The 26,326-nt window shown below is 42.0% G+C and overlaps 1 protein-coding gene across 1 annotated transcript in view; it reads left to right on the top strand.

Moving 5' to 3' along the window:
* Positions 1-26,326, top strand: part of GREB1 (growth regulating estrogen receptor binding 1) — a 3,935,532-nt gene that overhangs the window by 889,568 nt on the left and 3,019,638 nt on the right. The window contains exon 2 of the mRNA XM_044082225.1: positions 26,143-26,299. Coding sequence (XP_043938160.1) covers positions 26,143-26,299 — 157 coding nt within the window. The remainder of the gene's footprint in view (positions 1-26,142; positions 26,300-26,326) is intronic.

Raw genomic sequence — 26,326 nt, 5'->3', positions numbered from 1 at the left:
GTGGACAGAGGTCTGCCACCTCAACAAAGGGCTCCCTTTCAATCTAACCTCTGTCGCCCTAACCCTAACAACATATGCATCAGACTGTGCATGGGGGTCTCACTTGACAGGGCAGTGCATTAAGGGCAAATGGAACCAGAGTCAGATGCACCTGCATATCAACCAAAAAGAGATGTTAACTGTACAGAATTCCCTGACAGCCTTCAAGGACCACATCCTTCCAGGACAATTACTGGTAAAGACAGACAACACCACAGTTATGTGGTACATAAACAAGCAGGGGGGAACCCACTCGTACCCTCTCTGCAGACTAGCCATGGCTCTGTGGAACATAGCCTTGAGCTACCAAGTGCACCTACAAGCTCAATTCCTGCCAGGCAAGCTAAATTCACTGGCAGATGACCTAAGAAATCTCATGGACCCACACGAATTGAAACTGGAACCAAAATATTCAACCTCTTGAGGAACAAATGGGGGACTCCAGAGGTAGACCTGTTTGCCTCCCCCCAGAACTACCAATTGGACAAATTCTGCACAAGGACTCCCCACAGTCAAGCTTGGAAAGTGGATGCCCTGTCCTTTACCTGGGAAAGCCTCTCGGTTTATGCATTTCCCCCTCTGCCTCTCCTCTCGAAGGTTCTGCTAAAGATCAAACAGGACAGACCAAGGACAATTCTTATTGCACCAGACTGGCCTCGCCAGCACTGGTACCCCCTCTTGTGCAGCATGATGCTGCTGGATCCATGGCACCTACCTCAGACACCTTCCTTGCTGTCCCAGCAGGTGGGCCGGATTCTGCACCCTCAGCTTCAAACCCTGAACCTTGCAGCCTGGCTAATTCCTTGAGCTCCCCAGTAGCATCCCTTAGTAAGCAGGTGCTAGATGTCATTCTGGAAGCAAGGAGACCTAGTACTATAAAATCCTATACTGAAAAGTGGAAAAGATACTGTTCCTGGAGCCAGACCCAGGGTATGGGCACTATAGTGCCCAGTTTACCTCATATTCTTCAGTACTTAACAGAAATGCTCCACAAGTTCCTGTCCTTCTCGTCAATAAAATTCATGCCTCTGCAATTTCAGCACATTATAATACTGAACCACCCTTCTTCTCCTCTCACCCCCTGTTAAAGCAATTCCTCAGAGAGGCTAAAAATGTAAGACACCCCCCCCCCAGGCGAGCCCCTACTCCAGCCTGGGACCTTAACTTTGTATTGGAAAAGCTCACTCTACCTCCATTTGAACCAGCTGCAGCTGCAGAGTTGAAATTCCTTTCTCGGAAAACAGCCTTCCTTCTAGCCATCACTTCAGCAAGAAGAGTGTCTGAATTTCAGGCCCTCATGGCAGTGGAGCCCTTCATTATCTTCCATGCAGACAGGGTTTCCCTAAGCACCAATCCTTCCTTTATGCCCAAGGTGGTGTCTAGTGGGGCCCTTAATCAGTCCATTCATTTGCCTACCTTTTTCCCGAATCCACAAAACAAAAGAGAACGAATTCTGCACTCTTTGGACGTGCACAGACAACTTAGATTTTATTTGGACAGGACTAAGCCTCTCAGAAAAACTGAACAGCTGCTAGTTGGCTTTGCTGTAGAAGCAAAGGGGAAGGCCATTTCAAAACAAACCATTTCTAAATGGATATCCCATTTCATTCATTTCTGCTGTAAGCACCATGGAAAACCTACCCCACAGGGGATAAGATCACATTCCACCAGGGCAGAATCTACCTCTACAGCCCTTCTCAGAGGTGTCCCTACCAGGGACATCCTAGAAGCTGCTACCTGGAGCTCTGTACATACCTTTACCAATTATTACCACATGCCTATTTTTTCTATATCCAGAGCTGGTTTTTCCACTGCAGTTTTGCAGTTGTGTACATTTACCATAAATGTAGATGTTTGAGTGTATTCACTGTTGCAGTCCTGGTTACCCTCCCTCCAGCCTCTGTCTTCTCTTGGCTCTACCTTCCTTCTTCTTTGGTGTATTTAAGCTTTCTGGTGTATTTGCTTTTTGTTGGAGGTGTAACCTAACATATAATTGCTTCCAATTATGGGGGCACCTGACATCTGGGTCAAGAAAAACTGATGTAATGGCGTCGGCTGCATGTTTTATACACCTGATGACCTGACGTCATGGAAGAAGAGACAGCATCCGATGCAGCAGTCCAAGACTTTGATATTCAGGCCGTCTGAGGGCTACCTGCAGGCAGATAACCCAAATGTAATGACTGCAACAGTGAATACACTTGAACATCTACATTTATGGTAAGTGTACACAACTGTACTATCCTAAGTGAAAGACCAGCATTGGTAGAGTTTTTAGTAGAATTTGCAACAGAAGTTGCTGTTAAAAAAAAAAGATAATTAGTAGGATGTATAACATTTTGCAGGATAACTACAGGAATCAATCAGTGTAGGTTAGAAAGGATTGGGAGTAGAGATTAGGTAAACAATTCACAAAGAAACAATGGGAGGATACATGTATTGCTCCCAAATATACAACAAAGCATAGATTTAGGATCTATGCTTGGAAGTGTTTGCATGGATATTTTTCTACCCTAAGCAGACTCCAAGGAATTTTTCCTCAGGTAGACTGCAGGTGGATGTGTGATGGAGAAGAAAGAGGTAATTGGAAATATATTTTTTGGGAGCGTAATGAGTCAGCAGACTTTAAAAATTCCCTGCAGAGTACTCTGTCAGAAGTATTGGGTGAGCAAATCTGTGTGACTAAGGAAATTATTTTCTTGATGTGTGGTACAGAATCAGAATTCCCTAAACATAGTAAGGCCTTGATACGTTTAATTCTGGTGGCTGCCAAAAAAGCAGTTACTAGAAAATGGAATTCAAAGTCTAAACCAATCGTACTAGAGGTAGTTAATATAGTAACAGAGATAAAAGTACTAGACCTGGGGTATTTAGATAAGAATTCGAGCAAATTGCATAGAAAAAAATGGTAATTGTAGGAAAAGTACATGAATATGTTTTATGGAGAAGGAATGAGGACAGAATTTGAACGAGCTATGTAAAGTTTGTTGGACACTGTCTGTAAAGAAGATTATATGTGATATGTAATGTTTGCAACTGAAAATATATCAATGTGGTTTGTTTCCGTTTATATAAATTTATGGCTGTTTTTAAAAAAGGCTGCTATGAAAGCAGACTGTTGTGGTTACAAAAAGACATGACAAGTGTATGCCATCATATGTATGCATCCCTGTCATAACACTGAATCTTCATTTCACTGACAAGAAAGTGGTCAAACCCATTTAATTGAAAACTCATTTTGCTGAAAACTCAGAAAAGTGTAGAAGTGCATAGAAAGTATACAGTGGTGTAGTATTTTATCATAGTAGTTTTTAGGAAAGTGAGTCTAGCACAGAATGTGTCAATTTTCTCTGCAGTTGTTCAGCCATGTAGTTAGCATGTGGGGTGCCTGGGGGTGCAGGGGGGTGCTTCCCCCTGCAAAAACATGTTTTAGGATATATTTCCTGTGAAGATGGTTTTGAATGAAATGAGTTTTCAGTGAAATGAGTGTTTAATTAAATGGGTTTGACTATTTGAGTTTCAGTAAAATGAAGATTCATATATATATATATATATATATATGCACACACACACACACACACACATATATATATATATATATATATATATATATATATATATATATAAAATCTCGAAATACTGAAATCTCGAATTTCAATATCTCGAAACTATAAAGGTGAACGACTCACAATCCCAAAAGCACGAAACACACAGTCGCGAACAGACATAAACCATACACCACGCAACACATACACACCATTCTATCCACACCACACACACACACACACACACACACACATCCAACACTCACAATCATACTTCCACCTCCCTACCCTAACCCACATGTACAACTTACAAAAACACTCACATACACTCACTCACCTTAAATTCCAGATACCATCCCAGCCTAACACTTCACGTAAAGTAGCATAAATGCATAAGCGCGGATTCGAGATATTCGGATTCTCGCTTATGCACTTTCAGTATTTTGAAATTTCGGCCTTATGGTCTCGGGTTACTGAAATTCGAGATTTCAGTATTTCAAGATTATAATGGAGAACCATAAATATATATATATATATATATATATATATATATATATATATATATTTACATATATGGTTCTACTTTGGAAGCTCAAAGTTTCAAAACATTGAACTTCATATGGTCAAGACCATAAGATCTAAGTTTTGAAACTTCAGGTGGTTTAAATGGAGATTACCGTACAAGCAGAACAGAATCTTTACCATTCTCTTGACTGTAGTGCAATCTTGGAGTTGGTATATTAAACTAACAGGGGATTTGGGGGGGAGGGGTGCAGGAGGGTTTGCCCCGTGCATATACATAAAACAAAATAGTTTTTATTTTTTTTTTTATTGAAGTTTCGAACTTTCAAAACTTCGATGTTATGGTGTCAACCATATGAAGTTCGAAGTTTTGAAAGTTCAAGCTTCCAAATTAGATCTATGTATGTGTGTGTATATATGTGTATATATTTGTGTGTGTGACTGCTTTAATTCATGATCATAGTTTTCTCAGTAGTTGATTCATTGGGCATGTTACAGCAAAATGTTGTCTCATTACAGCTGGACTGTGTTATTCATCGAGTTCAGGTAACAGTGGGTAAGGAATCTTACTCTGTCCTTCACTGTTGTGTTATCTCATAATTACTATATTTAGAGATGGGGGTGTGGGGTGTAGGGGTCAAGCCTGCCATCCATCAAACCTCCTCTGAACATCCATGCCTATCTGTTGCTCGATACCCAATGTTACCCCCACTGAGGGTGAAAGATGGTGAGGGGAAGCAATCATACAGGTAACTTCAGCAGTCATTTGTGCCCTCACCAGCATCCTAGCAACTGACATATATTTAGTTTAGGCATAACCATCTGCTAGGCTTGGAGATGGACAACTCACATTATTGAGATGACCACAATGCCATCTCTGATGTGGACGCACAGTCTCATGCACTTGCAGTAAGAGCTACCCCTGAAGTAGTTTAGTCATCAAACATCCCCCACCACAGCTGTCTCTTACAGTGATACCCCTTCTTCAAGAGATTGGATGAATCCAGACTGCTCCTTCCTTCTAAAAATGGCCTCACGATTCGTCCCTTGCTACCTTTATTAGGCATCTGAGGCAGTAATTGATCTCAAGTCACCTGGGCTGTAGTCAGGGCTGTATCCCTGTATACCATTGAAACTGGCCTGTTTTCTTTTATTTAGCTCTATCAGTGTTTGTGTGTTCATCTCTCTGATGATTACTGGTTGGATAATAGTGGGGTTAGGAATTTTGTTCTTTTCACCTGCTGTGCAATGTGAGATGTAGCATATTTAGTGATGGGAGGGTTTAATGGGGTGCATGGTGGCTTGCTTCCCTGTAAGAAAAGCTGTTTGTGTGTGTGTGTGTGTGTGTGTGTGTGTGTGTGTGTGTGTGTGTGTGTGCGTGCACGTCTTTTTGTTTTTTTAAAGGTAAAGCAGCATTGAAGGTTCATATGTAGTGTACAAAATCATCATGTAAGTCTCATCATATTTTCAATATTCAGAATTTTGCACTACTGGAAACAACTTGGACAAATGTCAGGCTAGACTTTTATGGATTTTTATACGATATAGACCATTTGCTCATACTGTCTGATGAATATTGGACACTTCTGGTTGTGAAGCAAGTTATATCAGCACAAACTCATTTAATGATGCCATTCCAAGATAGAATATTTTCCACAGGTCATGGCTGAAAAGGATGTGAGGACCAGCAAACCTACTTAGTTATCAAATGTAATAAATATAAATAAGTACATGCTTGTTATTTCTCTTAAAAATACCTGGGATATCAGAGAGAATAAAATCCCAAAATGGCCCTTATAGGTTTGGATGTTCATACCAGGCTGTTAATTCTTTGTACCCCAACCTCAAGATCCCATTTTGATTGTACATTACCATATAGATAAGTATTATCTAATTTTGCCCCCTTTCAATGATGGTTTGAGGGGCCAGACTAGGGGTGAATGTATGATTTCCATCCTTTAGCCCATGTTACACTTGAACATAGTCAGGGAGCTACCTTGCTTTACATCTTTCCATTTCAAATAGGTAGCTCTGTGAAACACAAAGATTAACATAAATAAAGGTGTCTCCTCTCCTTTTTGCCCATATGACCCACATATCAAAAGCCTTAAAAATTGCCACTGGAAAAGGTATTCCTTGAATAAAGTAGAGAAATTCATTGAGAAGATACTATGTTAAACATAGCATACTGCAGAGGCCACACTTGCCCAAACCACCCAGCTGATGTTTAACTATGACTCCTTGAGTGTAAATAAAAATCTACCAATTAATGAACCAGTGGTAGTGACTGATTAGTGCAAGAGGAGAAGAGATTGAACACATTTCTGAAATTACATAACTGTTTTCAAGAGGTAGACCAGATGATGTACCTTCCAGAATGATGAACCTGTCTTAGCCAAAAAAAAAAAAAAAAATAGAAGGTAGAACTAGCATTTGTATTTGCTTAACTCTGACCTTTGTTTTGCTCAAGACATTGATCCTGGGATTCAGAAACAGTTGTGTCACAGCAGGCAAAATTGCCCGATGAGCAGCATGTGTAGGGAAATGGGGAGGGGGTGTGGATTTGGAGACGCACTTAATGCAACCTTTGTAGGACGTAAAATATTGGATCCAACATACTAAGCAAATTGCTTAGAATGACATGAAAATGAGCAACATTATTACAATGCAGGTCATGTTAAATGCAAATGATGTCAAACAATATGGCAGCATGATTCAGAACTTAATAATTTTGCATGTTGAGATGCGACCACAAGAGTTGCTGACTGAGTGGAGTACCCATCACAGTAGACACCAAGGTATGTGTAGTTTGAGAATATGGCTACACCAGTGGAGGACACGGTAGGTATATCCCAGGCATCTGCCTGAAAATACTCCACTGGTTTCTGGATGTCATGTTAATGCATGTGGAGGAGCATATTTGGCCCCCACACACCACAGAGGAGAGAAGGAACACTGTGCATATTTTATGAAACAGGCCACTTTCCTGAGGTAGTAGGATTCATTGAGTGCACCCACATTGCAATAAATACCCCAGCTAGAGATAGTAACCCTAAGGCATTCTACGTTATCTGTTGCCAGGTAGTCTGTAGTGCACAAGATATAATATGTAATGCGTCGTTAATGCGCCAGTCAGATCAGTACCCACAGTTCCAAGATATGACAAGTTTGACTTATATTAGTAATGTGTATGGGGTGATTTTTAAAAAAAATTGTATTTTGCATTCCTCTCAAAGGACCATTTGTTGGTATTTTCCACAGGACCAGCTTATTGGCGATGTTGGATTTGCCCTGGAGTCATGACTATTGACACGTTTAAAAAAATATAGTTCATGGCAGAGAATGCATTCAAAACCTTCATGTCATTGAGCCAAATCTTTGTCATACATGTGTTTGAACTGTTTGAGGCCCACTTCCAATGTCTGGATATCTCTCGTGATGCCTTGCAGTGGAATCCCAAAACATAAAGTAAACTATGTGCTGTGTGTACATTATTACACAACATGCTGGTATGCAAACCAGTATAGCAAGGAAGAGACATCTAGGAGGAAGTAGTCCTGGAGTCAGCAGTGGAGGATGTACGCAATGAAGAGCCATTGTGGAGCCAACTGCAGGTGATAACCGTGCATGGAGGGGGCAGGTGCAGTATGCTGTGGAACTACCTAAGAGGCAGCATCTAGTTAGCAAGTACTGGTCGGATTAAGCATAACATGCAACAGTAGCAAAGATGCATGCAAGAATGTAATCATGCTACACTATACCATGGAGGGACTGGCCACATTGTCCATCAGACACATGTTACCCTGGTTGCAAAATAATGGGGGCGGGGAACAGTTGTCATCATATGCACATGTGGATAGGCCACAGTGGTAAGTGTCAGTAATGAATAGCGCATGCATGTGGGGGTGCAGGCTAATGCCATGTGTTTGTGCATGTGTTTCTTATGGATGGGCAACTGTGGGAAGCCAGGAAGAATGGCTAGGGAGGGGGTGGTGTCTCCATTCTAGTATAACTGGGCAGAAGTGATCAGTGCTGATGGGCATATATGGGTAAACACAGACACTGCTCAAGCAGAACTAAGATGCAGCACTGTATCGAGGTCTGATCGACGAGTCTGGAACACCAACAGGGGATAATGTGCTCCAACCATGTATGTTCCCATCTGCAGAGTGCCTTCTCTAGAGAAGGTCACAGTCATGATCCACAGCGCTCACAGAGGATGGAATGCTATGTGAGTGGAAGTGTAGTGATGTGCTATTGGGGTTTGAGCATTAACACACTGTGTCCACAGCATTCCACAGTTCCCTCCACACTGGATGAAGGTGTGGATGTAGTGGTGTTATGGGTCCTTGACCATGCCCTCATCCTCTTGCCATAGGTGTCCCAACAAGAAGTGGAGAAGAACTAGCCACAAGAATGGCTAAGACTGTGATGGGTGGCTGCACAGCGACATCTGCAGCAATTAGACTCCATACTGTGGCTTTCTGCTATGCTACATAAATGGGCCACACCCTCCTGCAGGTTGTCACACAGAGTACCACTTCAACCAGCTTTGTTACAGCTGCAGTGGTCTGTGCCTCTCCTTTTGTAACAGGCCTGCACAAACACTGAGTAGTGGCCATAGAGACAGATCAGGAGGTGGTGGTACGCGTGGCATTGCTGGCTACCAGTATGCTGATCTCTGATACCCTTCTCATGCTCATTGGAGCTGGTGGCAACCAAAGATGATTCTGCCATTGGAGAAAAAGTACTGTCTGTGCTGATGTGTCAGCCACCTCCTGTGCTACAGTGTCATTCCTGCATGAGAGGTGGGTTGCAAAGGCAGAGTAGCTGTGTCCATACAGGGGAGAAGCGATATAGCTTTCACATTACCCTTGAGTACAACTGCCACCGTGACCACAGTCTGTGGCGGGATTTGAGTGCCACTGTCATTGGGCCCAGGTAGACTCCTGACATCAGGCATGCCTGTACCCAAAATGGAGGGCCTAACAACATAGCACCTTTGAAAATGCACAAGCCGTGATGGTGCAGCAGTTAGCGTTGTCACCTCACAGCAAGAAGTTCTCCCATTCGATTTTCGGCTGAAGCGCCTTCTGTGTGGAGTCTGCATGTCCTCCCTGTGGTCGAGTGACGTTAAAGACATGCAGGTAGGTGCGAGCATGGCCGTGCCTTCGTTGAAGGTTGGGTGTCAGGCTGGCAACTCGGCACGTACAATCCACTGCCAGTCATGAGAGGACCGGAGATCCACTGTGGCGACCTCTAACTGGGAAAAACTGAAAGACATTACCAAAGAAAAGTAATGCACCCTTCACTTACACCCGCAGCCAAGTGCGGGTAAACCTCTATAGTATGAGTACCATGGAAAATCAAAAGTTAACAAACATTGAAGAGAATGATGTCGTAGCTGTTGTCCATGCTAATGGAGGGTTTTGCAGGGGGATATTCTGTGACTGGAAGAGCTTCACCTTCCACTTTCTTTCAGCATCAGGCACATCTACCTGTAATTTAAAAAACAGATGTGAGAAAGTTGGTGGCATGTAATGCACATTATACCCATACCTCAGCAGTAAGTGGTACTAGGTATTGTAGCTGCATTACACTGCAAAGGAAACCATGCAGAAACACAGTGTTTGTCTGTGGCCCGTAGCAACATACATATTGTTTCTATCTAAACTTTGAAGGGCTACAGATATTTGTCAGTATACTATGTCTTGTCTACTAAATTGTGGAAATACTACTGGCCTAGCTGTGAAATTGACTGCCATTGTATGTCAACAGTAATGACATAACCCGTGATTGTCAGCTACATTTTGTCTGTCTCCAGACATACTTTATTATATGATCCTTGACATCAGTGTGGGTATAGCTCAAGAGTAGGAAGAGGTCGATGCCAGTACATTCATTAGTATGTCAACACAACTCCATAGTTCTGTCTACAGTAGGCTTTTTTGTGGGTATGTGTGTCGTCGCCCCCCCCCCCCTCCCCCCACATCCCAGTCCAGAAAATGAGAAACAATGGTACAGCTGTAGGAGGATGCAGCCCACAAATGTTATAGAAGCTGTATGGTGATCCTCTCCTACAATACTCCAGGAAATAGACAATACTTTTTTTACTTGCTGCAACTCCCTTTAAAGGATTACCAGGACAGCAACCTTAGTCAGTGGTATTTTAGGTCCTCCCATCCACCTGAGAAGACATGCATGCATATTCTTCCCCACAGCAACAGCCCATCACAGGCAGTGATTCTAAAAAGTAAGTGGACAAATCACTCACAGCATCAAGCCATGGAGGCTTGTGGACAACAAGGCCAGTTGTAGTGATATTCCTAGTAGATGCTTGTTACAAGTGTCCCCACATACAAGTGAAAAAAAAAACTACAGCCACTTTGTGAGTGTTACCTCAGCAGGCAAACCCATACTGCTATTGAGTAATGTCCACTGGATAGCTGTAACTCTCCCTTACATTACACAGCAGCATATTTGACTGCATATTTCCGGTATATAGAACCACACAGACTATTTCATATGTAATCACTGTTTCTACTAAACTCCTGGCTAGACAAAAATTCATATTCATCCACACAGTGTATTCTAAACTAGTCCATTCCTCACCTTATCTAATGATACTGTACTGATGTAGTATATCTGCAGCCTTGGTCTCTTTCATCCTTTCTCCCTAAACCACTGACTTTCTTCTCCCTTTTCTTTAAAATTTCATACTCTTCTCCTCACATCCTCCCCTTGTTTTTATTACTCCTTGCTGTTCCCCTTCAGTATCTCTTGCCTTACTACCTTCATTTTTCTCTTCCCTCTTCTTTCTTCACCTTTAATGTCACATCCCTTCTGTATCTCCATCTACCCAGCACAAACCATACACCGACACCTTACAGCCTCTCTTTATGACAGTTGTCCTACATCTTCTTACTCAGCTTTCTCCACCCTTCCTCTTACTCATTTACCAATCATTTATTTTAATCTCTACCACATCTAATGCATGATTCAAGCCCTTCAGAGCTGTCACCTGTACTATTTCACTGATGTTGCCTCTTGAACCTGCCTTTTTACCTTGCTTCTGCTGCACACTGTTGTATAACCATAGGTTCATAGGTTCATAGGTAGGTACTAGGCTATTGGCCCAAGGGCCTATGTAAGCCTAGCCAAAAAGGTTCCCTGGCTTATGCCACCCAAGAAAGTTATTTTCCTGTGCCACTGTCGAGCAGAGACACAGAAGTGATCCCCGGGGTGTATTTCCTATTTCCCATTTCCCATCCACTCATCAAGATTTTTCTTGGAGTGCTAATGAAGAACTTTGCTTGACATAGATGGGTAGCCTGTTCCAGAGTATGGGAAGTCTCTGGGATAGGAATCTATCCCTCCAGCATGTCCTGTTTATTGTGGTGACAAGGTTTAGGTCCCTAGACCGTGTAGCTCGGAGGGATTGGGATTTCTTTAGGTGTAGCATGTCCAACAGCTCTGGGTTTGACATAGCTTTATATGTTAGGCAGAGATCACCTCTGAGTGGGCGATATGCTACGGAGTAAAGCTGGAGTTTTTTGAGGTGGTCAGTGTAGGGCATTTGTTTGAGTCCAGTAATCCTCTTTGTGAGGTACTTCTGTGGCCTTTCCAGCTGCTGCAGATGTCTTGTGAGGTACATTCCAAAAGGGGCATTGTACTCTGTAGTGGGTCTAATGAGTGTCGAGTAGAGGGGAACGATGACCTCTTTTTTTCCTGGATGAGAGCCCTTTTATGATGAGGTGTGCCACGTAGAAGGACTTCCTGACTACTGTGGCAATGTGACAATCAAAGGAGAGACTACTGCAGGTCTCTTATCACGCATTCGGTGTTAAGTAGATTGCTGCCTATGTGGTAGTTCATGGGTACAGAGTTTTTACCAAAGGGGATGACACTGCACTTTTTGGCATTGAGCTTGAGGCCATGGCTCTGACACCAGGCATCTGTCTCAGCGAGGCCCTTCTGCAGGATGTTCACATCATTTGAGGACTTGACTATGGCTCCTAGTTTGCAGTCATCTGCAAACTTCATTAGCCAGAGGCCTTCTGTGTTAGCCTGTACTTCAGAGAAGTAGATACCAAACAGGACCGGTCCCAGGACGGAACCCTGTGGTACTCCACTTGTCACTGGTTTGAGGTCAGATTTGGAGTCTGCAACTTTTACAGTGTGGGTTCTGTCAGTGAGCCAGTTGGCAACCCATCTTGTGACGTAGGGATTTATGCCTAGTTTATTGAGTTTAACTATAATTCCAGAATGGGGGATGGTGTTGAAAGCCTTGGCGAGGTCAAGATAGGCTGTGTGAACCACCTTACCCTCATCTACGGCTTTGGTGACTGCCTCAAAGAAGTCGATCAGGTTCAGGAGGTATGATCTGCCTTTCACAAACCTGAACTGGGTGGGATCCAGAGTTTGGAGGTTACCAATGTCTTTGTTTATGAGTTCCATGATGCTACATTCCATGGCTTTGCAGACCAGGCTCGTCAGGCTAATAGGTTTATAGTTCCCGGGATCAGTGGTGGATCCCCCTTTGTGGAGTGGGATAACTGTTGCTGTGTGCCATTCAGTGGGCACAAAGCCTGATGCGAGGCTATTATTGAACATGGTGCTTAAGTGGGGAGCCAGTTCATTCTGAAGTTCATGTAAAATGCAGCCTGGGATGTTGTCCGGTCCCATGGATGCTGTGTTTTTGGCTTTAGAGAGTGCAGCTTTCACCTGCGTAGTTGTGATTACAAGGACTCTGCATTCTTCCTGTATAGATATGGGCCCTTTAGGGGGTGGGGAGGTGGGGTAAAGTTTGCACTGAACCTGTCTGCCAGGATGTTGGCAATATCAGTTGGTTCTGTAATTTTCGTGCCTTTGTGCTGTAACTCAGAGCAGATCTGGGTGTTGCCATTGAGATTCTTGACATAGCTATAGAATGCTTTGTGGTTGTCCGTGGAATTAGTGGCTATTTTATTTTCATAGCTAGCTATGGAGGATCTTATAAGGGATCTCAGCTTCTTACTGAGGCTGACCAGGGAGCTTCTCCACTCGTGGGATTTTACTCTCTTTTGCAACAGTTTCTTCCTTCTGTTGTACAGTTTGTTTATGGCAGGAGACCACCAGATTGGCTTCCTTTTTTTGGAGGATAGTGTCTTGGTTCTGTTTGGGATAGCACGATCCATGCACTCATGTAAGTGCTGATAGAGTGCATTTGTGTAGGATTCAGCAGTTGTAACTGTATTGTCCATCTGCATGGGTGTCATGAAGTTCACTACTTCTTTCTGTCTTAAGAAGCATGAAGTTGGCTTTGGAGAACTTTTTTACTGTGGTTTCCTTAATGGGGGGTGGGGGTGGGATGTGGATATCAAGGGTGATTAGCTTATCACTTCCACTAACATGTTACTTAAACACTTTTTTCCTCAAACCTCAATTTTTAAACGCATGTTGTCACAAATGAATTTCTCTTTTCTTTCCATCTGCTTTCTTTGAACCATTATTGTACTCATGTATTAGATTATGTTCATGACCAACAATAAATTTTATCTACTGACACGTGCCATTGACTTTTGTAAAACTTGTTTATGTTTTACTATGAGTTCTGTATGCATCCATTCTATTAAATTGCTTAAAGTAATTGTAATTTGTTGATCTGCTTTTTTCAATGTTATGTACAGGTGTTATACGCGAGCTTTTCTCTCTCTCTGGGCCTCCTCTGAGAAGGGCCAATTTATGCACAGATGAATAATCCCAGTAAACAAATGCAAATAACAAAATATCAATGACACACTCACACTCATACAGTCCCAAAGTCCTTGGCCTAAAACAAAGTCTATATCTTTCATGCCACAACACACATCAAACTTTCCAGTATGGTACTAAGACTTGTACATAACAGCACTTACAACTGTTATACCATGTCACAATCCCTGTCCATATTCTTATAATTCCAGACAGAAATTGTTGCCCTCTACACCCACAAACTCAACCATCTTCCCCAGTTTCATTTAGTTCAGCAAACAACATGCATTTGCAACATGTATACAAAACAGTAACCAGGATGTGCAGACACTACCACCCAATCACTTACCTCATGTGAATTGTTTGTAAATGTTGAAAGTTTCACATTTCCACAAGTATAAAACACTCCACTGCTTGATCATAAATAAAGTTTGTAGCATGAACTGCAAACATATTGCAGTGGATGTTTTTTTTTTCTTATGTAATTTCAAGGCTGGTAGCACAGTCATTATGCTCATGAGTCTGTTTAGAAGCCATGTCTCTGGACTGTAACCTGTTAAGTGATTATGGATCCTGAAGACACTTAAGGTCTCTAGTGGTGCTGTAAGGAGACCAAATATTTCTGTTCCTTATGCACAGAGACCAGCAGGAATGGTTGCTGTAGTACTCTTATCAGAATCCCTGTATAAAGTAGATGCTTGGCACAACTTGCCAGGGCAATAACTGCTTCTCCTGATATCAGTCATTCTGGTGAGTGGTGCAGGCACCACTACAGTGACCTGAAAATGCCCTGTCTTGACTTTCTGTACCAGTGTGAAAAAGTCAGAGAGTGTGCTCTAGAGATGTGTGTAAATATGCAGGGTAGGCTATTGCACTGTTATTTTACATGCAGTTAAAAGGTCCCATGCAGGATATTATGATGGTTGTATTACTTGTTACTGTTTTTCAGTGTCTGAGTAACTAGAGGATAACAGGCCCCTATACTGGAGGGTATGAAGTGTCTGTTTAGACATGGGGTATGATTACTGTCTTCATATAAATAAGCTTTTTAAGTTGTTGCAGTATTAAGATGTTCTTCGTGTTTCACTGTTGCAGTCATTACATTTGGGTAATCTGCTGGCAGGTTGTCCTCAGTCGGCCTGATTAACAAAGTCTTGGGTCCTGCGTTGGTAGCTGTCCCTTCTTCCATGACGTCAGGTCATCAGGGGTATAAAACATGCAGCTGACGCCATTGCATCAGTCAATCTTGCCGTGCGGTGCCCGAAGCAGAAGCAGTTCTCAAGTGCCGGTCGTTCGACTCCTGAAATTTTTGTTTTCGAGTTTCAGATCCGAAGTCTTAAACTAAAAAGTTAAGTACCCCGTTGGGGAAACTTTTTCTTGCTCCTTACCGATGTCAGTTTGTTTGTTTGTGTCTTTCGGCTTTTCCCACTGGTTAATAATTGCATTACTTGTGGGAAGCAAGTACCTCCTAAGGATTTTCATTTGTACTGTATTCCTTGCCTAGGCCCTGACCACCTTGCTGTCGGTTTTCTGCTTTATTTAATCAACGCACTATCAAACGTCGGTACATTTTTGCTTCTAAATATTTTGGCTCACACTTTAATTATCCGGAAATGTCGTCGGTTAGCAATCCAACTACCGGAATATCTAGAAAACGTAAAGAAAAAGACCGTTGAGGTCCAAAACTGCCGACAACGCTTCTCCTAAGCCAGTCGCCAGTTCGCCGGTACTCAGTGAGGTTCTTTCGCAGCCCCTGATACCCGCTACTTCTGATTCGCAGGCCTCTACTGAGACCCATTTGGAGTCCGGTATGCCACGAGATGCTTCAGTTATGGAACCCGCGGATGTCTCTACCTTGGATGGGTCTGGAGCCGCTGTGCAGGCACCGGCTTCTGAGGGTGTTTTCAGGCCTACAGGTTTATATATTAGACTGACGCCATCTTCAAAATTAAGGCCAAAATCTCGACCTATGCCTAAAAAAATGACACCTGGGCCACATGTGCAGGCCCCTATGCCTAAAAAACAAATGATCAAAATGGCTGAAGATTTAATTACTCTGATCAGGGGTAGCCACCCCCCTCCCCCCCTTCTAAGAGGCCTAGGCAAGACATTGATTATGAATCTTCTGAACAGGATTCTGTTTCTTCTGACTCTTCTAATGAACAGGAATTGTCTATACCTACTTATGAGGACTCTGATGCAGAAGATTCCATTCCTTCTGCTTCTCCCCCTGAGGATTTTTCTTTAGGGGAAACTTTACATACCTTAAGGGAACATTTCCACTGGGAAAATCAGGATTTCTCTGAATCTAAAAAGAGACATAGGGATTTTCTTGTTCCTCAGCATAGGCCTTTGGCTATACCTCCAGTTCTAGACATTGTTGATGATGTTTTTTCAGAATCTAGTATGGCTCCTGATTCTCTTCCCCCGGCCCCTGCCAAACCTGACAGATACTACAGGGTCCCGGATTCTCACTTCCACTTGTATAAGGCCCATGCTGCAGACCCAGAAACCATTTCTCAGGGCCCTAAAGGTGTTGCAGCTGCCTCTGTCAAAAAACCCCTACCCTCTGAAAGAGAATCTAGAGCATTAGAGAGATGGGGTAAAAAGGTTTATACTTCTGCTACTCTTTCTGCCAGGGCTTTAAACTGTCAATTTCACATGATACAGTACCAGGAATTTTTGTTAGATCAGCTGAATAAAAAGCTGGCCTCTCCTGAACCTTTAGACCGTAAGTCCCTTCAGGATTTGGTACACAACTCTCAGCAGGTCAGTAATCATTTTTTTGAAATGTGGCTATGATGCACTGGAGGCTTCATTTAGATTAGCTATGACTGGAGCAGTGATTCGAAGGCATGCCTGGCTAAAAGAACAATCCTTGCCAGACCATGTTAAGGCTAAACTCCTAGATGCCCCTATGGAGAAACAAGGTTTATTTGGCTCCCCTGCACAGGAGGTTCTAAAGAAAGTGGAAGAAAAAGCAAAATCTGTCCAAACAGTCAAGGATTTCCTGCAGGTCCAACCTCCGAGGTTCAGCAGAAATTGGCCTTCAAAGAATTGGTCCTTTCCAGACACCTCTAGAGCACAGAGAGGCAGAAATAGACGCCCAAGAGGCAGAGGTCAATCAAGGGGTGCCTACAGGGGTCGTCAGTGGCAACCTGCCAACCAGAGAAGTGCCGCCACAGCTGCGACTGCAACCACTTCCACAGGACAGACACAATGACTTGGCTCTGACTCCGCCTACCAGGGAACAAGTGGAAGCACCCTTGAGCGGAAAGCTAGCTTTATTTTCAAAAAACTGGCATTGTATTACAGGAGACAAATGGACTTTGCAAACAATAGACAAGGGCTACAGGTTTCACTTCCACACTCTACCAAAAAAGAGAGGAATGCCAAACCTTCCACCAAACCAGAAATCAGAGGCTCTAAAACAAATCATCAGCTTACTAAGGATGAGAGCAATAGAAAAGGTACCATCTATGGAACAAGGCCAAGGATTTTACTCCAGACTATTCCTTGTACCAAGAAAACAAAATCAATGGAGGCCTATTCTCGACTTGTCCGCACTGAACACATATCTCTTTGTTCCAAAATTCAAAATGCTGACCCTACAGCAACTTCTTCCCATGTTGGGCAAGGAGTCTTGGCTGGTGACTCTAGATCTCAAGGAGGCATACCTGCACGTCCCTATACGACCAGATTGCAGAAGACACCTCAGATTTCTTGCAGGATCAGAGCATTATCAATTCTCAGCATTGCCCTTTGGCTTATCTACTGCGCCCAGAGTATCCACGAAATGCCTGGCATCAGTAATTGCACATTGCAGGCTTCAGGGAATTCAAATCTACCCATACCTGGACGACTGCCTATTACAAGCGGACAACAAGACAAAAATAATAAAGGATTTGGCCTATGTCATACAACTGCTGCAAGCCTTGGGATACACAGTCAACATACAAAAGTCACGACTAGTACCATCCCAAAGGATAACTTTTTTGGGTGCAGAACTGGACACAAAAACTCAGATGGCTCACAGAAGAAAAACAAAAGCAACTACCGGTCTACTTCATGGCATTAACAAGACAAACTCAGCTTACTGCAAGGAAAGTCCTGCAGGCCCTGGGTTACATGGCATCCTGCATAATCTTGATCCCACATGCCAGGCTGCATATGAGAAAATTACAATGGTACCTAAGGAATGTATGGTCTCAACACAGACACAGTCTAGAAGCCCTGATACCAATCATTCCATGCCTGAAAAAAAGAATTCCTGTGGTGGGCTCAGGCCTGCCAGATCAACAGAGGATTGCCTTTCCACAAACCACATCCCAGGCAGACCATCACCACGGACGCCTCAGACCTAGGCTGGGGGGCACACATGGAAGACAAGTGTATCCAAGGCCTATGGTCCCAAGACCAGCTGAATCTACACATAAATCTAAAGGAGATGCTGGCAGTGAAGCATGCAATCAAGGCATTCAAATCATTCCTCCAGCAAGGACACCTGATGATAAGGACGGACAATACCACAGTCATGTGGTACATCAACAAACAGGGAGGCACACATTCATACCCTCTATGCCGGATGGCAATGGACCTGTGGAACTTAGGCCTGAATCTCAACATTCAACTGCAGGCCAGATTCGTTCCAGGAAAAGAGAATTCACCAGCAGACAGCTTAAGCAGAACTACCACGGATGCTCACGAATGGATGCTGCATCCAGACATCTTCAAAACCATAACAAAGAAATGGGGAATGCCAGAGATAGACCTGTTCGCCTCCCCACTCAACCACCAACTGAAGAAATTCTGCTCAAGAGTATACCACCCACAAGCCTGGAGGGTGGACTCCCTTTCTTTCAGCTGGAAGGCCCTGACAGTATATGCCTTTCCACCTCTCCCATTGATGTACAAAGTTCTACTGAAGATCAGAGAGGAACAGCCAAAGGTAATTCTGATAGCTCCAGACTGGCCAAGGCAGCATTGGTACCCGCTACTGAGAAGCATGTCTCGGACGAGCTCATGGCCTCTACCTCTATGTCCTTTACTTCTAACGCAGAACAACTACAAGACCCTGCATCCAAACTTAAAAACCCTGCAGCTAACTGCTTGGAAAATTGCATAACACAAAACCAACCTGTTTTATCTCAGAGGGTTAAGGACATTATCCTGGAGGCTCGCAGACCCTCCACAAGGAAAACATATTCAGCCAAATGGAAGAGATTCCTCATTTGGAGTGCAGCAAAGGGAACAAATGTCACACTGGCAAACCTAGCACACATCCTAGAATACTTAGCAGAACTGTTCCACAATGGCCTGTCCTATTCTTCCATTAAGATTCATGCATCAGCAATTTCAGCAGAGTACAACATGGATCCTCCTGTCTTCTCTCATCCTCTCCTCAGACAATTTTTGAGAGGGATCAAAAATGTAAAACCTCCAAGGAAACCACCTCTGCCTGCATGGGATCTCAATTTTGTGCTAGAAAAATTAACACTCCACCCTTTCGAACCAGCAGCAACAGCAGACTTACAGTTCTTATCTTGGAAAACTGCCTTCCTGCTAGCAATCACTTCAGCAAGAAGGGTATCCGAGTTACAGGCATTAATGGCAGTGCAGCCTTTTCTTATCTTTCACCAGGGTAGAGTGTCTCTGAGAACCAATCCTACTTTTATGCCAAAGGTGGTATCCAGGGTATCCTTGAACCAAGCTATTCATTTACCTATATTCTTCCCCAACCCACAGAACAGGGGGGAAAAACTACTACACACCTTGGATGTACACAGACAACTGCGCTACTATCTGGACAGAACTAAGGCCAGCAGAAAAACTGACCAGCTTCTGGTAGCTTATGCAACAGGAGTGCAAGGGAAGGCAATTTCAAAACAGACAATCTCAAAAAGGATAGGAAATTGCATTCGATTCTGCTACTCATGTCATGGAAAGACAACTCCTGAAAATATCAGGCCTCACTCCACAAGAGCTACAGCCACCACTATAGCTTTCCTACGAGGAGTGGCTACCAAAGACATTTTAGAAACTGCTACTTGGAGCTCCGTGCATACATTTGCCAAGCATTACAATCTTCCTTTATACTCCAGATACCGAGCAGGTTTTGCAACTGCTGTTTTACAAGGGATCTTAACTACACCATCATTGTCTTAGTGCCTCCTCCCCCAGTTTGGCTATGGTATTCTACCCATATGTTATGACTGCAGATGCATCCTTGAAGGACATAGTACAGTTTTGTACCTACCATAAATGTAGATGTCCGATAGGTATGCATCTGCAGTCAGGATTACCCAACCTCCTTCCCCTCTGTGGTATTCCTAGGGTACTTACCCCCCTCTTAGCTAGCTGGGGGAATCTATTATGGTGTATTTGTTTGTATGTATATATGTATATATACTTTTTGATTTCTACTGTTTGGAATTTGCTACTTTTATACAAATTTAGCCTTCCTAGAGGGCACCTGGCATCTGGGGCAAGAAACACTGAGGAAAATGGCGTTGGCTGATGCCTTTATACCCTAGGAGCTATGACGTCGGGTGAAGTGCGACATCAGCCGAGGCCAGACCCAGACTTTGGAATCCGGCCGACCGAAGGGCTGCCTGAGGCAGGACAACCCATATGTTATGACTGCAGATGCATACCTATCGGACATCTACATTTATGGTAGGTACAAAACTGTACTTTCTTGTATCCAAAAGATGGTTTATCACCAACAAACCTATGTATGTCCTGATCTGTGTGTAATAGTGTCCAGTGTTTATAAATAATATCTCTAATTTTCTTGTCATCACTAGAGTATGTTAACCAAAAGAAGATCTTACTTCCTTGGTCATCCCTATTAGATTTGGATCTGATATCATCACATCCAGATGGTGTCTAAAGGTATGGTCTCCCAGTATTTACCCTATCAGCCCTAACTGTATCGTATATACTATCAATTTCTTTGGCATTGTAGTCCTAGAAATAAAATCAATCTTCATTTTCAAGCACCCTCTCTCAAAGTCCTCATTCCTATTGTGCAAACGACTAGTATGCAGGTCTTGGCCTTTTAGTGTGTTTTAAAAAATATGTTGCGGATGCATACTCTTTCGATGTACGTAGGTGGGCCTATTACATTCTTTCCTGTATAACTGAGTATAGAAAGTACCATCTGCATTTGTATGCAGTGTGATATCTAAGAAATTAATGGCTGTATTAGAAAATATATGAGAAAATTTAAGGAATGCAGTGCTTGAGTTCAACATAGAAACATACTGTTGTAATTCAGTGGGGGAACCCTTCCAGAAAAGGAAGAGGTCATTGACAAAACAACAGTAAAATAATGCATTTTGCTGATGTAAATCAAATTTATACATAATGTTCTCTTCCCAAGCTACCATGACTAAATTGGCGTAGCTATTGGCACACGAGGTGCCCATGGCCACGCCAGAAGTCTGAAGGTAATAATGGTCATTAAATGTGAATACGTTGATGGTACTTTCTATACTCAGTTAAACTTACAGGATAGAACCCACTTTAAGAGCAAGACCTTTGAAAAAGAAGTAAGCTGTATGTATATTTCCCTGCTACGTCAGTTTTACTAGATGTATTTTATTTTTTATTTAGTAGCTATGCATTTTTAATTTATATATATATATGCTCTTTGAGATGTTTATACTCAAATCTGTCTTGATTTTGCATACCATATATGGTTTTATGTGATATAGAGCGTTTGTAGCTTTAAACATATACTTGTGTAGTTGCTATGGCAGCTAATAACAGTGGATGCACTTTGTTCTGATTTGTTGATTGTGACTGCTTTTGTACTTTTAAGTTTGTGGTTTTGAAATGCATTTTAGATCTGATGAAGCTTACTGCGAAAGCGCTTATCTGTATTTTATTATGTCATTAAAATTTGTGTTTTACATCTGCTCTGGACTACTTGTTGAAGAATTTGTTTGTTTATTATCACTTGTTGCACTCCTGTAGTTTACTTTCTTCAGGCATCGCCCTCCTGTTTTGCTGTTTTATATATATATATATATATATATATATAGTATTGATATTTGGAAGATACAGGGGAGGTGACTCCTGCAGAAATAGTTTTATTGCGTAACAGTGAGTTTCAGAATTCACTGTTTGGCATATGTATTCAGTGTTTATTTTTCATAACTTTGAAGTCTACAGTAATCAGTCTCAAACTTGTGGTAGGGAGCCGTTAAATATGTTTGAGCCTGTCCTCAGATGTAATGCAGCAGTTAACTGTATTTTGGAAAAAAGAGACCGATGGATGGAGTCTTATTTGGCTATGAGAGCATGCATTTTTCAAATTCTTGGAACAGATGTAAGGGACTTAAGACTGTTACAGGGTGTAGATGTAATGATTGTCTCAGTCTGAGGTGTGCCGGTACTTGTGGTATCTGTTAAGAACATTATTTTCCCTTCTGGTACAAGGGAAGGTGCAGGGAAACTACATATATTTTTAAGGTAACCTGTAAATTCCAGGATTCTAAGAGTTCTAGAATAACAAGGCTGAATCTGTGAAAATGCAGGATTGGGACTGTATATGCTAAGTCTGAGATTGCTGTATCTCAAGAGTATTCCCTTTTCTCAGAGCTTTGTCGATTAGAGAGATTATATATATATATATATATATATATATATATATATATATATATATATATATATATATAGTGTGGGGTTGTACACACAGCTAAATTTCAGTACTTCAGATGAAGTCATACTGCAGCCACTTACAGAAGCATACTACTGATCTGTGACAGTGTCCTTTACAAAAAGAGGCTGTACTCTACGCAACCTCCAAATTAAGAGATTCAGCTGTGAGAGGCAACCACAATTCAGAGGCAAGAATATATTGTTGTCTTTGGTATAGTTAGCATTTCTACTGCCAAACATTTCTTCCATTATATTGGGGGCATTATGACCACAATAAACTGCATTGATACCTGTAACAGTGCTTTAGGTTTAGCGATTCTCATGCAGAGAGAGGTTTTCTTCTTGAGGACAAGCAACTAATATCATTTTATTTGGTAGCTTCAGTGCACAGTTTGTCCAGGGTCCCTTCTCAGTTTTGCTTCTCAAGACTCTGATGGTTTTGATTACTTGCATGTACAATCTCAAGATGTTAAGATGTAAACATACACAAGGATGTCATAATGGTTATGGAATGCTCATGATCCCAGAATAACTGAGAAAAATATATCCAAATGCATGTTTCCTGTAGGTTCACTCTGTGGTGATGGTTTCGTTGGAAATAATGATAATGGCTATCCTTGTTCCTGTTCAGCGTCTTTACCATTTCCTTGTCAGTTTCTTATTTACTCATGACAAGGATGTCTCATGAGAGGTGTTATTCTCAGACCGCGTTTGTGCCTTTTGACCATCCACAGTTCCCCTTTATTACTGATGTTGCTAGAAGCCAAACCATGTTGACAAATGATGAAGAACCCTTAATGTGCTTTGTAGGATGTGGGGACAATCCCTTCTTCTTAAGAAATGTGGCTTTATCTGAATCCAAGGTAAAACTATTTATCTCCCAGTGTAGGTTGGACAATATGCAGACTGTCGTTTCATTTTGTCTCCTTATTTATTACTCAATTACTTGGTTGGTTGGTTGTTTAGTTTGTTGACTAGTTAATCCCACTGGACATAGGAGTTCTGTGGTTTTCGACATTTTGTAAATTATATTTAGGGTTGGGGGTCATGTGATCATTTTTCTGGTCAAGCAATAAAGTTTTTTTGTTTTTTTCTCATAGTCTTGGGCAGTTAATTTAGTGAGTGTAATGTCACCTTCTTATTCTCCAATCACATCCCTGTGTGGCCAAGAAAACTAATGTGGTATAAAACAGCATGTCTGCAGCAGTGCCTCAGTTCACACAGAGGATTAAGGCTCTGAACTGTTATTGAGCTGCCTTTTGCAACAAAGGGTACAGTATTTTGTTTCCTTCTACCTTCATTTGCCTGCTGTGTGACTCAGAACAAGTCATTTAACCAGGCAGTACTCCTGGGTTGCCCCTGAAAAGGGACACTTGTGTCCAGTGGGTTGCTTGGTTAACAAATGTACAAGATGAATCTCTAGAGTCAATGTTTCAGTGCATGGCTGGTGTCCCTTCATTGTAGGATTTGGTTTGTGCTCCCATTTTCCTTATACATCTTAAAAGATATGCTATAGGTGAATTAGTGATCCTCCAAATTACTCATAGGTGCACATGTGGTATAAACGTATGGGCAGATGCACACGTGTGTGTGTGTGTGTGTGTGTGTGTGTGTGTGTATGCATGCGTGAGTCCATGTGTGTGCATAGTATGATGGAGTGGAATCTTGTCCAGGCTCAGTTTTCTGCCTTATGTTCTCTGAGTGCTGGGGGATAGGCTTCACTTCCCTTCTGACCTTTAGCAGGATAATTTGGATATTGAAAAATGAATGAATGAATGAATGTTACAATGTATGCTTAGCCTTTCCTGGGGGCTGCAGAAAATAATCTGTGAGAAATAAGCCTCCACACCAGCCCTACATCTGTCTGGAATCCCTGCTGCTGTGCTGAGACAGCAGTCTTTAGTAGTGAGGGTCTATGTCATGACATCATCCAGCCAATAATCACCATGCTGGGACTTTCTGCTAATCATTTATCCCAAATGTTAATGTTTCTCAAAATGTCTTTTAGCTGTCTTATTTAAATGAGGTTGCTGAAAGAGAGGCATATTTTTTCTTAAGTAGAACACTTGCTTATTTTTTAAAGGAAGGGATGGATGGAAGAGAGTATGAGTGGGTAGTTCTGTTTCCTTTAAATGGGAGTACAAGCTTTTGTGTGCCTCTTTCTTTTCCTCTAATTTAGACAGGCTTATTGAAAACGAGCAGCAGCTATCCATCATGGTTCTCATTGTATTTCTGTAGCCTAGACAGGCATCACTTTTGCATTTGAACTGGTTGTTCAGGAAGCCAATGCCTTTTTTCTGTCAAAGCTGTTTTCACTTGAATCAAGAGGAGCCACAGTGACATTCAGAGCTTATTTCCTAAGTTTCCATGTGTGACTTTTCAAGTAAAAGAGGATACCCTTCATTAATTTTTTTCTCCAATATTTCACAGATTCTGGTGACATCCAGTAAATTTACAGCAACAGCCATGCAGATGAGTTGTTTTCTCAGGATATGTTTCACAGATGCATTAGGTACCTATATCCCCCTGGTGATCAGGATTCTAGTCTCTGCGGCTATTGATTTGGTTTTCTGCCTTCATATTGAAGAGAATATACAGCTGAAAACAGAATGTATTTGTAGTTTCTCCAAGGGAGTGCTCCACCCCATACCTTTCACTAATGACCGATCTTTATAGTGGGATTTAAACTATTTTCTTGACAGATCCATTGTGCCATCACCTTTTTAAAAAGTAGTTTCTTGATTGATGCGATTGATTGAGAGACTTATTTTTGCCCCAAGAATTTACAATAGGAGCTATGTAAGTCTTTTCATTTCATTTAATTTTGTTTTGTTTATTTGTTTTACATTAGAATCTCCTTGAGAGTTAATCAGAAGTTTCTAGGTTTGTTGTTAAATAACCCTAGTATCTTTTAGAATTATCCTAGGAAAAAATACATTGGGGAGGTAGAGTACATTGTTCATGTTTCCAGTGTTCCCCACTGATGGTTGGGGGCATCACAAATTGTACTAGTACTTTGTTTCCTTTTCTGATGTTAATGAAGTTTTCCCCTTTGTAGAAGAAAGAAAGAATGAGCAAACTTAACTAAAAAATTTTCCAAAATCACACAATAGCAAAATAATACTTAAATTTAAAAATTGTTGCACTCACTGAAAGGGGTCTGCCATACTACTGCATGTTGTTTTAGTTTCTAATGCCTAGGCTATAATTTTCCAGCAACACTTATTTTTGTCCTTGAAAGTACAAGCCCTGAACTTTCTGTTCTGCTCCAGTTTGTCTTGCAGCACAGTTTCATCGAAAATCATGGGGCTCACATTGCAGGAAGATGGGGTTTATGACTGCACTTTGCATCCTGTGTAACTCATTTATTTGTGCCATTAATAGTGACTGACAGAATGCTAAGGTGCAATACCCTGCATTTTTACCCACAGAATGCCATTGCTTACTATGCTTCCTGTCATTTTATAGAAGGATGTTCTTGCTGTGCACTGTTGGAATTCTCCTTTCAAGTCAGACTGAAGGTTCAGCTATAAGACGCTGCCTGAATTTAGGTTATCTTAAATATGTCTGTAACTTTGTGTTCCTTGAACACTGTTTCTGAACAGTGGTTCTCAGTCCTTCCCTTTTGTTTTAAAAGATGGGAAATTCGTATGCTGGTCAGCTGAAAACAACACGCTTTGAAGAAGTATTGCATAGTTCTATAGAGGCTTCTCTTCGATCAAGCAACCTGGTACCACGGCCTGTTTTTTCTCAGTTGTATCTTGAAGCTGAACAGCAGCTTACTTCACTTGAAGGTAAGATTTTATTAAATGGTTCTGCAT

The sequence above is a fragment of the Protopterus annectens genome, chromosome 1.part1 (assembly GCF_019279795.1).
Source record: "Protopterus annectens isolate FY-2018-M chromosome 1.part1, PAN1.0, whole genome shotgun sequence".
NCBI lineage: Eukaryota > Metazoa > Chordata > Ceratodontiformes > Protopteridae > Protopterus > Protopterus annectens.
Note: the sequence above shows the minus strand (reverse complement) of the source record. Positions and strands in the feature narration are given on the sequence as shown.